Source organism: Brassica oleracea, chromosome C6 (assembly GCF_000695525.1).
Source record: "Brassica oleracea var. oleracea cultivar TO1000 chromosome C6, BOL, whole genome shotgun sequence".
NCBI classification, from domain to species: domain Eukaryota; kingdom Viridiplantae; phylum Streptophyta; class Magnoliopsida; order Brassicales; family Brassicaceae; genus Brassica; species Brassica oleracea.
This window is the reverse complement of record NC_027753.1, coordinates 5,725,785-5,741,411: the sequence shown is the minus strand read 5'-3', so window position 1 is coordinate 5,741,411 and position 15,627 is coordinate 5,725,785. Positions and strand designations below refer to the sequence as shown.

The 15,627-nt window shown below is 34.8% G+C and overlaps 1 protein-coding gene and 1 pseudogene across 4 annotated transcripts; one reads left to right on the top strand and one right to left on the bottom strand.

The window, feature by feature from the left end:
- The first annotated feature begins 2,790 nt into the window (after positions 1-2,790).
- LOC106298791 lies at positions 2,791-5,393 on the top strand (annotated as a pseudogene).
- Positions 5,394-9,243: 3,850 nt separating this feature from the next.
- Positions 9,244-12,702, bottom strand: LOC106296280 (serine/threonine protein phosphatase 2A 55 kDa regulatory subunit B alpha isoform-like). 4 transcript variants are annotated; one of them, XM_013732380.1, is made up of 14 exons: positions 12,383-12,702; positions 12,047-12,150; positions 11,878-11,973; positions 11,652-11,771; positions 11,286-11,411; positions 11,089-11,180; positions 10,845-10,963; positions 10,611-10,734; positions 10,399-10,522; positions 10,226-10,294; positions 10,045-10,136; positions 9,878-9,955; positions 9,725-9,780; positions 9,244-9,630 (listed from the first exon to the last, which is right to left on the bottom strand). In XM_013732380.1, exons 1-14 carry the CDS (start codon positions 12,501-12,503, stop codon positions 9,485-9,487), a joined length of 1,467 nt encoding a protein of 488 aa, XP_013587834.1. In that variant the 5' UTR covers positions 12,504-12,702; the 3' UTR covers positions 9,244-9,484. The 4 variants fall into 4 exon arrangements, with proteins under 4 accessions (XP_013587834.1, XP_013587835.1, XP_013587836.1 ...); XM_013732381.1 differs by having other exon boundaries at positions 9,244-9,627; XM_013732382.1 differs by having other exon boundaries at positions 11,289-11,411.
- Between the last annotated feature and the right edge of the window lie 2,925 nt (positions 12,703-15,627).

Here is a 15,627-nt window from a genome sequence, read left to right as displayed (position 1 = left end):
CCCGACCAAAAGCACTGAAACAGATCTGAGTCGAAACCACAGAGAGGGGCACATGCCGTCCTCTAGCAACTCCATCTCACTGGGACCAGCGCAGATCTACTCAAGATACTTCAGATCTGAACCGGGAAGAGACCTCGACGCTTCACCTCCGCGGCAACCAGAAAAAAGACCACAAAGAGAACAAGAGAAGCAGAGAGGAGGTGATGTGGTCATCAGATCAGCAACTGAACCGGAGGTCAACCCAAAGTCCTACTCAACCAGTCAACGCGCCAAGCAGAACACATGTGCACTAAAAATACCGTATCTTACAAACTAGGAGGGTTTAAGTCAGGAGACAAATTTTAATGGACTCTACACTCAAGAAGGAGTCCAGCCCATTTAAAATCAGTCCAAAATATTCACGGAACAAGAAGTTATGAATTTTACAAGTCAGAGTTTTTCTATCCCGTCCATCTGCGAGTACCCGACTTTAGAAAGAGATTTAAGCTCAAGTAAGGAGCGGCCTGAAGCAAAGCCCATCATAGGAGTGAAGAGGAGTTTATCATCTTTCCAGAAAGCCCAAAATCAGGAGAAATGGCCACGGAATTATGAAGTTATGATCCAATCTCCAAAACCGGTCAATCCAGTTCTACACTTGCCTCAATTGGAAGCTAACCGGTTCAATCAGCTTCAAACCAGACATTGGCGACCAGGAGATCATTTCAACCAATCAGGAGATATTCTAGGAGTCCAGGAGGAGTTCTGCAAGTTCATACCATGCACCAGCAACCATTGGACCATGAGGATCCTCATTTACTCAAATCTGCCTTATTTGGAGCAAACCGACATTAATGTCCAACAGCTCTTTTCTCTTCAGATCAGGCACGAGATCAGAACCTATCAAGCACCCAGGAAGGTCCCAAGGAAGCTCTCTTATCCATTAAAACCGTCCAGGTTCAAGAAGAATCAAGTTTCTCACTTGGAGCCAAAATCCCATAAAAGGCTCCAACGGCTAGTTTTTCGATTTTGTTACTTTGCTTGATTTGTTTCCTTTTCTATTTGTTTTAGAACGTTAGGACCTTTGTCTCTGAGCCTTATATAAGCTCCTAGACGTCCATTGTAAAGAGTACCCTTAGTCACCAAGTTAATAGAAAGTTTATTCAGTTTTATCAAAGTTGTTCTTTGTATAAAATAACGGTCTTTAGGATTCAAAGAGAGATTCTTTGCTGTCTTATTGATTTCGTGAGTCTAGTTTGTTTGTGAAAATCAAACAAGCTCAGTACACAGATTGAGAGAGTCAATCACTTCGATCCATCATTCCATCAGATTGAGAGATTCAATCAAACCTTCCTCCGCAAATCCACTTCAATTCATCATCTAATCAAGCTGAGAGTTATACACATCCATCAGCTTGATTCCATCCTATCCTTTGTTTATTTATCTTGTTTTATTATCATTACCATCATCATTTCATTCGTTTTCATATTTGTTTCTGTTTGCATCATAAAAACTCTAAACTCATAAAAATCGGTTCTCTTTTTTTTCAGATTTAAACCTTGGTTCCACCATTTTTATCAATTCGTAGATTGTCCCCTTGAACCTGCAGGTTCCGACGACCGCTAGAAGGACGGCAGTCGCCGGAGCCGAAACGGCTTACGGAAAAGAGGGAACTTTAGAGAGAAGGGAGAAGAAAAGTTTTTAGAGAGAGAGAGGACCCGTCCTTTTTAAGATTCATTATCATCATCATCCAACATCTACCTAACCATCAACAAAATCATTAACATCACATATATAAGTTCTGAATAATGATTTTGTTGATGGTTAGGTAGATGTTGGATGATGATGATAATACAAAATCATTAACATCACATATATAAGTTCTGAATGGTAGCATAAAACCATTATCATAAACAGACGATTGATTTCATAATCATAAATAGTCATAACAAAAAAAAAAAACTGAAACAAAATCATAAACATAAATAATATACAAAGCTTGAACATCCAACTAATTGTGTTTCTATCACTAGCATATCAATGATACTTCAAAGAATTTCATATTCATTTTCTACATTCACTATAGAATCTAATTTGGCATTAATTTGGTTATATACTTTCTTGCAACAGGGCATTCCTATAAAAATAAAACAAAAGGTTAATATACATACAATATTATAGCAATATAATCTAACTTTCATACACTAAGACATTAACCTATGTTTCCAAAAAATGTTTCATTTGATCAAAACATACTAATATATAAAGCAAACTCAACTCAAAATACACCTAATATTTATTTGGTGAAATATATAATTGTATAGTTATATAGACTATAGAGTCCAATTTCCCAAATTTAAAGTAAAATAAGCTCTTTTTTTTTTACAAATTTGTGTAGTTAATTTTACATAATTGGTTGATTATTATTAGATGTTTTTACCCTAAACAAACTTTATTGGAGAGTTTTCATTAGAATTCCTAATCTAATTGGTTGATTATTAAATGGTGGTATAGCTTAGAAAACTCAAAATCTGTATTTTCCAACAATTTTCTTTATTTATATATTTAAGAGATCTATGATTTAAAAAATATTTTATATAATTCTAATAAGTCATAATCATTAATATTGTAAATTTTTAAAATGAGCAGCTAATTTTCTTATAAAGAAAAAAATGGCGGGTCCCAAAAAAGTTCTAAAAGTCTTTGCACCGCACTGTCTTTTCCCATTTGGAATGTCAAGTTTTGAAAATACAGCATGCGAAGTGATTAATAATTTCGCAATTCCAGTCGTCACCAATCATTTCGCTCCCAAAAATGAGTAACAGAGAACAAAGAAGCTTCACAATAACTAAAACAGCGGAGACGCCATATCCGACATTACTTACTTCACTTAACTTTCGTAGCTTGCACTACTATACCCCTCGGCTCTGTTCTTTACGTAACCGGTTCAAACCAGTCTTCTTGTTCTTGGTCGTCTCCCAATTCCAGTTTCTGCAGGAAGCGTTGACTCTCGAGGATCCCTTCGTCTCTTACCCTCCGGCTCCCTCCGCCTCATCAGTGGCTCCAACACCACCGTCTGGGATTCCGGAACGGATGGTCTCGGCGTCGTTTCCGCGACCATTGATGATTCTGGTGAACTTCGTCTCCTCAACAACCGAAGCATCACTGTCTGGTCATCCTTTGATCACCCGACAGACACTGTCGTGCAGTCGCAGAACTTCACCGCTGGTATGGTTCTCCGATCTGGTGACTACTCGTTTCAGTTAGAGAGAAGAGGAAACCTCACACTTAAATGGAACAACAGCACGACTTACTGGAGCCAAGGGCTAAATTCGTCTTTAAACATGAGCCTGTCGTCCTTATGTTTACATACTAACGGACTCCGGCTGATCTTCGATTCCACTCATAGTGGCGGAGCTGAGATCATTTACAGTGTAGATTACGGTGAAGGTAGCAATAATTTTATGTTCTTGAAGCTAGACGATGACGGAAATTTGAGAATCTACAGTTCCGCGACTAGGAACAATTGCCCTATGACGGCTCGCTGGTCAGCTGTTGCTGACCAGTGTCTCGTCTATGGATACTGTGGAAACTTTGGGATTTGTACCTACAACGATACCAGTCCGATTTGCTTGTGTCCGTCTTTTAACTTTGATCATGTTTTGATGAAAATGATAAAAGAAAAGGCTGCAAGAGAAGGGTAGAGTTAAGCGATTGCTTTGACAACGCAACCATGGTGGATTTGGATCACACCAGGTTGATTACAGACCCAGCTGACCCTAACTCGGAGGTTGGTAGTTCCCCTTGTGGATCGAATTGTCTCCTTAGCAGCACTTGTCTTGCTTCTGTCTCATTGTCTGATGGGTCAGGAAGCTGTTGGCAGAAACAAAGCGGTGGTTCCTTAATCACCGGGTACGAGAGCCCATTAGTTAAGACTACTTCTTATGTTAAAGTGTGCGGTCCTGTGTTGCCTAACAAACCTTTGGTTGCAACAAAAGATGACCGTAAAAGCTCGAAGTTAAAACTCATACTCGCTACGCTATCCCTCAACCTTTTTAACCGTACTATCACGTGCATAAAACCGAAGTTTAAAGAAATGTTCTCTTATTGCAGGAGTGTCAGCAGCTTCAGTTGTGATGATCATTATTATTGTCGCGGTGATAGTAAGGGCAAAGAAAGCGAGAAAGAGTTATTGGAATGGCGAAAACATTGAAGAGATTGTAATGTTGAAACATTATAGTTACGCAAGAGTCAAGAGGATGACAAACTCATTTGCAAATGCTCTCGGGAAAGGAGGATTTGGAACTGTCTATAAAGGGAAGTTACCGGATGGAAACCAAGATGTTGCAGTAAAGATCCTGAAGGAGTCAAAGGGGAACGGAGAAGAGTTCATAAATGAAGTAGCTAGCATGAGTAGAACCTCTCATGTTAATATTGTTTCTTTGCTTGGGTTCTGTTATGAAAGAAACAAGAGAGCTATAATCTACGAGTTCATGCCAAATGGATCCTTGGACAAGTTTATTTCCGAGCATATGTCAGCAAAGATGAAATGGGAGAAGCTATACGATATTGCGTTAGGTATCTCTCGCGGCCTGGAGTATTTGCACAATCGCTGTGTGTCAAGGATTGTGCATTTCGACATAAAGCCACAAAACATACTCATGGACAAAGATCTTTGTCCCAAAATTGCAGATTTTGGTCTTGCTAAGCTCTGCAAAAATAAAGAGAGCATCATATCAATGCTTGATGCGAGAGGAACAGCAGGATACATTGCCCCTGAAGTGTTTTCGAAGAATTTTGGAGTAGTCTCGCATAAGTCTGATGTGTATAGTTATGGGATGGTGGTTCTTGAGATGATTGGAGCAAGGAATATATAAGCCGTCGAACATTCTGGATCTAACAATAGTTCAATGTACTTTCCAGATTGGATTTATAAGGATTTTGAGAGGGAACAAATCATGAAGATTTTTGGAGATCATATAACCAAAGAAGAAGAGAAAATAGCAAGGAATTGGTACTGGTTGGTCTATGGTGTATTCAGACCAATCCAGCTCGTCGTCCAGCAATGATCAAAGTCATTGAAATGCTAGAGGGGAGTCTAGAGGCTCTCGAGGTACCACCTAAGCATCTCTTGTGTTTAACCGCAACAACGGTTCCAGAAACTATTGAAGATAGTAATGATAAGACTTCAAGCTTCTCTTACCCAAGTCAGTTTGAAAGAGGCACCCTCTCTGGTGAAGATACTTTACGCATTTCCGCATAATATATAGTTCAATGTCCTAGCTCTTAAAATTAAAGTCAACAAAGAGACCAGATCTCGTACAACTTGTCGAGATCTTGGGATATTTGTGTTGGTTGTTTTTATAAATTTTATGATTTCATGGTGTTAGTTACATGCTTATGAGATGATGTCTTTATGAAGACGCCCAAAAATAGTTGGTTAAGAACATAAACTACTTTCTGGTGTGTTTTTGGAAACATCATAATATTAATTAAGAACACGGCTAACTGAAAACGTTATAATTTAATTAGTTTTAAAATGTGACATAACAAATATGACATGACTAATGCGAGATTTGCTTAAATAAACTATATTACCACATTTTAAATCGTGTAGTTATCTTAATCAACACCATACGATCACCTGTTGACAACATATTCCTCATTTCCAGCCATGTGCAGAACGATTGCTCGGGAGTGCCATGACTGAACCACACTGCATTGTGCCATTCAACTTTTTCCTGAGATGATAGGATATTATGCCAAGTATCTTTGGTGCTGAAAGTTCTGCTGTAATCATCTTGTTTCCCTCGCCAGAGTACAAGATCGTCAGAGGCAGTCCTCTTTTGTAACAGTTGTTGCAAGTTCAGTTCAATGGTATCAAGATTGTCTTGGCGATGTCGTTTTCTCCTTCTTTTGCCCCACGCGTCTGGAATGGAGTTGTGTCTCACGATCCCCAGATCAACAATACCTCGACGACCAGTAATATCAATCAGACATCGCATACTTGACCAAGTATCATACCAGAAAGAAGTACACAGTCCATTTCCAGTGCCGTGCAAACGTTTTTAGGGGCCCAAGGCAATTTTTTTTTTACAATACCTAAAGCAATTTTTTTCTCAAATGATACCTTCATATAAGATTTTGGTATGTTTACAAAGAAGTAAACTGGAGACACATAACTATGTTTATAATTAAAATCTAAGAGAAAAGAATCCAAACTAAAATGATCAATTAAACTCCATAAATATACATCATATGCTTGTAAGTTGTATGTGAGCAACTTTAAATGGGGCCCTAATTTTTGACTAAAACTAGGGGGCCTGAGGCGCTTGCCTTTTTTTTTACAAAAGCTAAGCACGACTCTGTCCATTTCCAGTCATAACTTTGTATATTTCTCTTGCAAAGTTCCTGTATTTAAGTAACTTCTTCAGCATCCATGATCCTGTACTTGTGCCATTTTTCACAGACTTATTCTTGAGAAGATTTTGGTGCGTCCAGGTCACCCAGAGAGAGGACTGTCGAGAGACTAGTCTCCAATCCATAGAAGCTTAAGGCAGCAAACCTTATTTGATTCTCTTAAACACCGGAGTCTTCCCTCTTCTTTCGGTTCAGTGATCTCCTCCCAAGAAATGTTCGCCTTCTTTGGGTTAAGCTCATGCCCAGACCATAAAAAAGTAGAACATAATTTCTCAATATCCTGGATATAAGAACTCTGTAACCTGAAAGCACCCATCCAAAAGTTTGTAATACTCTAGAGAACAGATTTTATCAGCTCAAGCCTTCCCACAAAAGAGAGGAAACACAATTTCCATGAGTTTATCCGCTTCTTAATATCTTCCAGCAGAGGGAGATAGTCACCTGAGGTCATGCATTTAGTTGTCAGCGGAAGGCCGAGGTATTTAACCGGAAAGTGGCCTGTTGTGAACTGAAATTTACTAGTGATTTCATGACAAGAACTCTCACCAAGATAGACTGTTGTTTTCTCCATACTTATTCGCAGACCAGATGCTTTAGAAAATTCATCAAACACCTTTACTATGCCTTCCAAGAGTCTTATTTTTCCATCAGTTAGCACCATAAAGTCGTCTGCAAAGCTCAGGTGGGTTAGGCCTAAGTTATTGCAGCGAGGGTGGTAACCAAACAGTTTATTACTTGCAGTTCTGTCCAATAATTTAGACAAGACATCCATTACCATGACAAACAAATAGGGTGACAGGGAACAGCCCTGCCTGAGACCTCTCCTGCTCTGAAAATAACCTACCAACTCCCTGTTAATCTGGACTGAGAAAAATGCTGTTGAATTGCATAGAAAAATCTAGTGAATGAACTGTGGAGAGAAGTCCATTGCTGAGGATACATTCAGTAGAAATGACCATTGAACTGAATCAAAAGCGTTAAATATGTCAATCTTAATTGCACATCTAGCTGATACTTGTAGCTTGTGGAAATCCTTAACAATTTCCGTGGCTAGAAGTAAATTCTCAATCAATAGCTTGTCTTTAACAAAAGCTGATTGGTTCACTGCAATAAACCGAGGCAGACGAACTTTCAACATGTTTGCTATGATCTTGGAAAACACTTTATAAATCAAATGGCAGCAAAAGATGGGTCTAAAGTCTTTCATTTAGGTTGCCACTTTTTTTTCCTAGGAATTAATGCCAGAATAGTTGTGTTAGATACCTTTTGGGAGAAAACCTTTCTCCAAGAAGACTTGGTTTATTGTTTTTCTTTTATCTAATAGCATCTCCAAAAGACACTCTCTAACTTCAAATAAGAAGTTTTTTGCTCTAAAAAAAAAAACTTCAAAACTTCAAATTTGAAGTTTTGAGAAGTGAAACTCTATATTTGAAGTTTCACTACTCAAAACTTCATATTTTTATTTGCATTTTGGTCCATACAATCACACATCACATTTACTACTCATAAATATTTTCTCGTTTATTGTTTTAATCCTTAAAAAAATTATATCTCATAAATATTTTAAATTTTGTTTACAAATTTTAAATTTTACACATAAAATTAAATGAAACTTTAAAATAAGATTTAAAATATTTTAAGCTAAATTTAGACAACAATAATATACAAAACAAAACTTAACAAAAAGATTTTAAAAAATTACATGAAGACATAAATATTACACAAATTTAAATATTACCACAATACTAATAGTCAGCTAAGTTTGATCTGGAACCTTCAAAATTTTCAAATATTATCCAATTTTTTTTTTGTGTAACTTAAGATGGTTGTTATTGTTGTTTTGGATGTCTTTTTCGTAAAATTCTTTCTTGTTCATATCGAATATATTCACGAGTATTAATATAATCGAAAAGAAATTAGTCTTTTAGCAATATTCTATGTTTCTCTTTTACTTTGTTGTTCTGATCTAATGTATTTACAAGTATCAATATTACTCAATTTCAACAACTTTTAGTTCGTAATCTACAAAGTAAAACTGAGGAGAGCCATTTTTACTTCGAAATGCACTAATAGATCATACATGCATTACGAAAATCATTTTATGAAATAATATGGTATTTTGTTTTAAGTTTAATATTAATTAAATTATTTTGATTTTGATTTTTATATTTTAATAAAATATTTTATTAATTAATATTGTTGTAATAGAGTTATATATATGCTAGTTGTTTACAAAAGTTTTATGAATTCAAATTAGTTATGACAAATATAAAGACCATAATATAAAATATAAATAGTTTTAAAGTTGAATTTGAGGTTTTGCTTTTGGAGAAGAACACATTTAAACTTCAAATATAGAGTTTCGGAAACTTCAAAATAGAATTTCTTTTTGGAGATGATCAAAGTGATTAATAAATCGACAAATTTAGATACCTTTCGGGACAAAACCTTTCTCCAGGAAGGCTTGGTTTATTGATTTTTTTTTTACCTACGTGATTAATAAATCGACAAATTTAGTTAATTCCTTTTAGTTTGTTTTGGCTATTTTTGTGACCCATTTAAATGGATGTGTTTGTGGATTTGATCAAATATTACTTCTTTTTTTTGTTTACTGAATTTGTCAAGCCAATAAGCAAATAAGAACACAACATTAGTAATTAAATATATTATTTTAAATAATTCGCCAAAGTAAAAAGAAGTTTAACAAAAGAATCAATAAAACAAATGATTACACAAAGACCCAGAAAAGATTGTAAGAAGAATATAAATCTATATCCAATCCAAAAGTCATATGAGATTAGCATTTTACTAAAATCACGATTTCTTCCAATCGGATTTTCTTTTTTCTTTCTTGGCCTGTAAAAGTTGTTTCCGGGTGAATTCTACACTTCAAAATAGATTAAAAAAAAAAAAATTTGGTTTTCACTGCTTGCCTTTCCAGAACCCCCCAACATGATGATGATTACAGAGCTTAAGTGTGACCAATGATGATGATAGCGATCCCCATAAGGAACCATGAAAAAAAACAGAGTCCAGAAGCAGAGAAAATGCGCCTTCTTAGCTCCTTTTTTGTTGCTGAGTATGGGGGTTAAGCACAGTACATGTACAAGCTATTTCCAGCAGCGCAAGCAATTAAGTTCTCGTTTGGATGCCAAGCAAGATGCAGCAACTTCGTTGTGTAGTCAAGAGCATTATTGCTATTCCCATCCACTCCAGCAGCACTCTCTGATCCTGCTTTTTCACCATTTAAATATTTTATTTTACTAATTTGTTGCCAAATTCTTTAAATATATATGCTTAAATGAGAGAAGTGCAGAACGAGACTGACCTCTACCTGCCATACCGCCTAGTCTGGGTGGCCTTGAGGGAACTGGGACATGTCTCCTGTGATAAACCATAACAAACAAAAATTACATTTCATCAAGACTGAGAAAGAGAAGACTGAACAAACTAAACTCTTAATAGCTTTGACCAAGTTTACCTCGTTGGATTTCTGCTTGCTTCCAACGTTGCAGTCTCAGTACTTCCCGGGGAAACACCAAACACACGGAACAGATTGCTGGATAGAGTGGTGTAAGCAGAGGGAATGATTAGAAAGGGAACCATAGTCATCTGATAATGCTAATAACAAAGCTTAAAGGAACATACCTGTAAGAACCTGTAGCTGCTCGCAATCCATTGCCACTTATACAACACTCGAACTTGTCAAAGATGGAATCATTTTCATATAAATCACAGAGCTGTAAATGGCCAAAGGGAAAAAAGAGAGTACCAATCAGTTATGCACCAGCTCATCAAATGCAGCTCTCTGAGAGTATATGAAGCTTACCTTCGGTTTCAGATATTCATGAACTTGGAAAGTTGATAACGGACCTGAATCCATGTTGATGTCCCATAACTGAAAATGCAAAAAAAAAAAAATAACCATGTGTTTGTTCAGGGAACCTTAGCTTTAAGCGCTAATCATAATCTAATGCCAATGGAAAAGACGAAAGTATGGACCTTAAGTGTCATGTAGTCACGGCTAAGTAAGTATCTTCCTTCTTTTGCAAATTTGATGTCTGACACTGAAGCAATTATCTCAGTGAAGAAGGATTTAGAACCACCTGCATCTGGTTCCTCAAACCTGCATAAACAAGCAATGCTGAGCCGTTGCTGCTCTTGCAACCACATGATATAGAAAGTTAACAGAGTTACTAGTATCTAAGACTTACAGTTTGGAATGTGAATCACATAAAGCTGATTGGCGCAGATCAATAAGACGAATCGAGCCTTTGGAACTGCTATAAGCTAACATATTGCAATGGGTAGGATGAAACTCTGCTGCTGTGATAACCTCTGCAAGAATGAATGCGGTAGTAGTAACTTAAAATATAGTATTAAATTGCTTGACCACCATATCATGTAGGGAACATAATGGACTAAAAGAACAATAAACCACGGCTTACCAGACAGATCTTCCATTTTCTCAGGCTTCACATCAACAATGTTGAAACTTTGATTGCTAATCTCCAGATTCCAAAGATTGATTCGCAAATCATCAGCAGAAATAAATGTTTCGCCATCACTGATTTTTAATATAAAAACTATTAGGAGCAGAACATTTACAATGAAAGTATAGATCTCAAGCTAACATTTACAATGAAAAAGCAGTCGTGGTATAAATCTAAATGCGTGATATGAATAACCTACCTGTTATTTGAGATCGAGTTGATGTGATAATCATGAGCATGAGGATAGACTCTTCTACATTTAGCCACAGGGCTCGACTCATGGCTAGTTACCTGTATATATGTCAAAATGAACTATTAGTCTACAAATGATTGCATATCAAGTAACTTTGCATGACTTGAGAATCAATTTCTAAACAGAATGTTAAAGAGTACAACTACCACTGGCAACCGGAGCGATGAGATGTTTGCGTCAGGTACTCCGTTCGCGACGGTTCCATTTCCCACAGCTCCTGAAGGATTTGCATTTATATCACATATTTTCTTTATCTTCTTGTCTTGAACCTGTTAAAACTCACATCAGAAACAAGAGAAAAGAATCACCACCCCTGTATACTCATCTCAACAAGCAAGGAGTAACTCTTTACAACATTAAGGACTTAGAACCATCTAGATACAGTAAGCAACCCAACAAACAATGCCAATGCCAATGCCCAGAGAGGCAACATACTAAGCTCCCATTGAAACAAAAAGTCATTACTTGATCTAGATGCCAACAACAAAAATAAAGAATAATATCCTCACCTTCCAATACTTGATGATTTTATCGTTTGTCGATAGGAGAAAGAGAGCGCCATTCGCAGTTTGACACCATCTAATTTTGTTGATCTTCTCCTCTATCTCCAAACTCTTGAGGTAATCAAACTGGTAGACAAAGATCAAACATGAAAAGACCAACATAAGCACTCTTATCACATACAACAATGACGAAAAGAGAGAGAGAGAGGGAGAGAGAGTAAAATCATAATACCGCAGGGTCATGACTCTGAAACTCTGTTTTATAACAAAACTCAGGGTGCCTCACTGGATAATCTGTCTCTTCAAGATCCCTTCTAGCTCCACTGCTCTGTAAATTGATTATCATAACCAAAATGTCAAATTCCCAAAGGAAAAAAGAAGAAGAAGCAAAGAGACATTACATGTTTGGCATCACTTCTCTCGAAGAGAACAACCCTTCCTCCACGGTCCCCAGTAGCAAGATGGTCACCGGAATGATCAAACTCGATTGCTGAAATCATATCAACTGCAAGAGGAAGAAACACTTTCAGCTTACTCACACTCAATGACCAAAGACCAAAAAACTTTCAGATTAACGAATCGTAACAAACTCGACTAAAAATCAAAACTTTAAGATAACCCACCAACAGATCTACCATTACCCAGAAACCCTAATCCCCAATTCGACAGATTCAGATCGAAAAACTCATGAGCTGAATCCGATGGAATCAAAGTCAAAAGAGAAGACTTTTTTTCACCTGGTTGAACTTCTTCACCGGCGCTTCGTTCACCGAAGACCTGAGAGAATCTCCATTGCAGAGGCGGAGACGCGTCTGCCGAAGCTGCGACGACCTCATCATCATCACCACCACCGTTCATTTCCCTCTTCCGATTCAACCCACACACACTCTCTTTCCTTTCGGATATAACCGGATCAGAAATGATTAAACCGGTTGATTGAGTTCGCCTGTTGGTTTAATCTCACGGCGGATGTAGCCAATCGATCAAAGGAGAAGGAGAGGAGAGTATATATCAGATGATTCCTTCCCAGGAACAAATACAGTCCCTTCTCTCTCTATCTCAGCAGGTAATTATAATATAAAAAATATTATTAATGAAAAATGTAAATATTTGGTATTGTTTTCTTTGCAAAATGTTAATTATTTTGGTTTTTATCCCTTTTTATGGATTTCTTTGTTTAAATGCTGGGAAATTAGATTTGTTTCCAAACTTTACTTACTCATATTAGCTGTGAGTGACAATAATGTGACAACAAATAAATAAAAGAATTAAATCTTCCCTAATAGAAACTTATTGGATTTATATTTTATTTCATTTTTAGTGCAGGGAAATTACATTTATTTCATACTTACTCACTCCTAACAGCTGTGATTGTGTATGAACAATGTGACAATCTTAGGAAATTAATTTCCCTTTTTATTTGGGTGTAGATTTTATTTCTTTTTTTAAGTTTTTGTAGGATAAATGTATCTATTCTTTTCTTTTTTGAAAAATAAAGATAAAGATATATGATCTTCACAAAATACAGTAAAACTTGTTTCTAGATATGTTTATATGAGTGGTGAAAAAACTATTTTCATATGAATCGACAATGTTGTTTCACATCTGTTAATATATGTTGTATAAAGACACTAATAATGTGATGTTTATGCCTTGTACTATAAAATATTTTTTACTTTTTGTTGTTATTACCAACACTTATCATTTTTATTTAAATAAGTCGATTTTATCATACAACAATATATATTCCTGTGAGAATTTCCCCTAAAGTATCTCCCTTATTAAAAAAGAAACTAACAAACAGCATTCGGTTCTCAATTCCGGTTCCGGTTCGATTTTTCTGTTCTAAAAGTTTAGGATCCATTCAGGTATTTAGAAAATTCGGTTCGATTTCAGTTTGTTTTTTCAATTTTTGGTTCTGTTCGGGTATTAAAGTTACAAACTGGCTAATGTCCTATCATTTTGGATCCCATTTGGCTCCGGTTTGGTTCCGGTTTTTCGGTTAATTTAGGTTAAAAAGTAAAAAAAAATTCTGGGTTTTCCAGATTAAATATCAAAAAGTTGCGGGTCATCTGATAAAAAATTAGGTAATTCATATCACTTAAAACTTTTGGATAAAAAAAATTATGACAATTCGCTTTTGGGTATTTTAGTTTATAAGTAATATTTTTTAATTATTTTATTATTTTTAAACATAATACAATTAATATTTATAAATATATAAATTATATTAAAGATTTTTTGGGTACTTATTTGGTTCTTGGCCCGGTTCTGGTTTGGGTTCGGTTCTGGTTCCGGTTCGTTGGCCCTAGTGATATACGATACACGCAGGTTTTTGATAGGATCCAAACGAGAACCGAACCACTATTTTTGGTTCTGTTCGGTTCGTCGGTTCCTGGTAAATGTGTCCAAGCCTAACAGAAACATTACATTGGACATGATTTTTAGTCATGTGTAATATTACATAAATATTATAGGTAGTTAATAAAAAGACAAGAACTCATTAACGGTAACTATATAAAACAACATTATACTACTAATCATGTTTCCAAACCCAAACATTATAAAATATTATATCTCACTTTTAAATATTTTTTTATTAATCTTAATATATATTATTTAATAAAATAAAAAATTTATTTAAACAGCCAAATCATTTATAAAAATCATTTTTTGCAGGCTTAAATACTAAAAATATTTTCATTTAATATGAAGTAAATTAATTAACAGATCAATCTATTTGTATTTTCATATATGAAACACATTCATTTAAACAAAACAAATTTTCATAAGAAATTAAGATTGTATATGAATAAGATGTTAATATCAATAACTTACAATAAAAATATTATAATAATTTTTATATATCAAAATTTTAAAAATTAAAATATATAGATTTATAACAGTTTGTTACGATAGTATGGGTTAAAAGTTAAATAAAATAATTTATATATTTAATTTAAATACAGGCAGTAAAATTATATCATATTATTATATACATCAAATTTTTGTTTAATTAAATTAATTTTGTTAAAAATATATTTCTACATTTTTAAAACGCATAATAGAAGCTAGTATAGTATTGAAATCAAACTTCGTTTGTTGATAACACCTTCACCTTTTAATTTAAATGACACTTCATCACAAATCATATTGATTAGCTCCAAATGGCCGTTTTTGGATCATTCCAAAAAATAACAGAAAGAAAAACAATCTATTTTTCCGATATGATTTTTTTTGAAGGTTTAATGTTAAGTATATTACCAACTTTTCAATTTTTTTTTACAGAAATACGGAGGATCATAAGAAAGAAAGATGCTGAATTTAAACTAAGCAGAAAGAAATACTCTTGGAAAAAAATATGATTTATAAATCTACTTTTAAAGAATTGGAAGATGAGAACCATATAATGAAAAATCTGCTAAACAAAATAAATCAGTGAGAAAGACATAGATAAAAATGAGAAATTGATATAAAGTTTGGTGTTTTTAAGTTCAAAGAGATTAGAGAGAGAGGCCGGAGAGTTTTAAAATGAGAAACATTACATTTTTGTTTCAGCCCTTCGAGAGGAAAATAGAGAATGTGTAAATTTTCTTTATATAGAGAAACAAAAAATTCCAATAAGGTTAAAAAATTTTGATTCAGAAAACTTTCAAATATGTTTTCTAATAGAAAACTTTTTAGAAGATTTACCTGAAAGTTTTCTAGACCCTAATTTTACTATTAGCCCAAAAGACTTCCGTAAAAATCTTCTATTGCATTATTTGTTGGAAGACTTAAGTCACTTAAACTCTAAACTCAAAATAACTAACTAACTCGAAACAAACACTTCATGAAACTTAAATCAACTTTAAAAGTGTTTAATATACACATAACTAGACATATATAAGCCAAAATTTAATTTTTACAAAAAAAAGTTAAACTTTCAAAATCTAACCCTAAGAATACATATAATAATACAACATATTATCAAACCCTTAAC

Excerpts from the sequence above, each read along its gene's own strand:
- LOC106296280 (XM_013732380.1), bottom strand. The coding sequence starts at position 12,503 with ATGAACGGTGGTGGTGATGATGATGAGGTCGTCGCAGCTTCGGCAGAC. Across the intron at positions 11,772-11,877 it reads TTCAGAGTCATGACCCTGCG|TTTGATTACCTCAAGAGTTT; the intron begins GTATTATGATTT and ends TTTGTCTACCAG. Across the intron at positions 10,137-10,225 it reads ATGAATATCTGAAACCGAAG|CTCTGTGATTTATATGAAAA; the intron begins GTAAGCTTCATA and ends GGCCATTTACAG.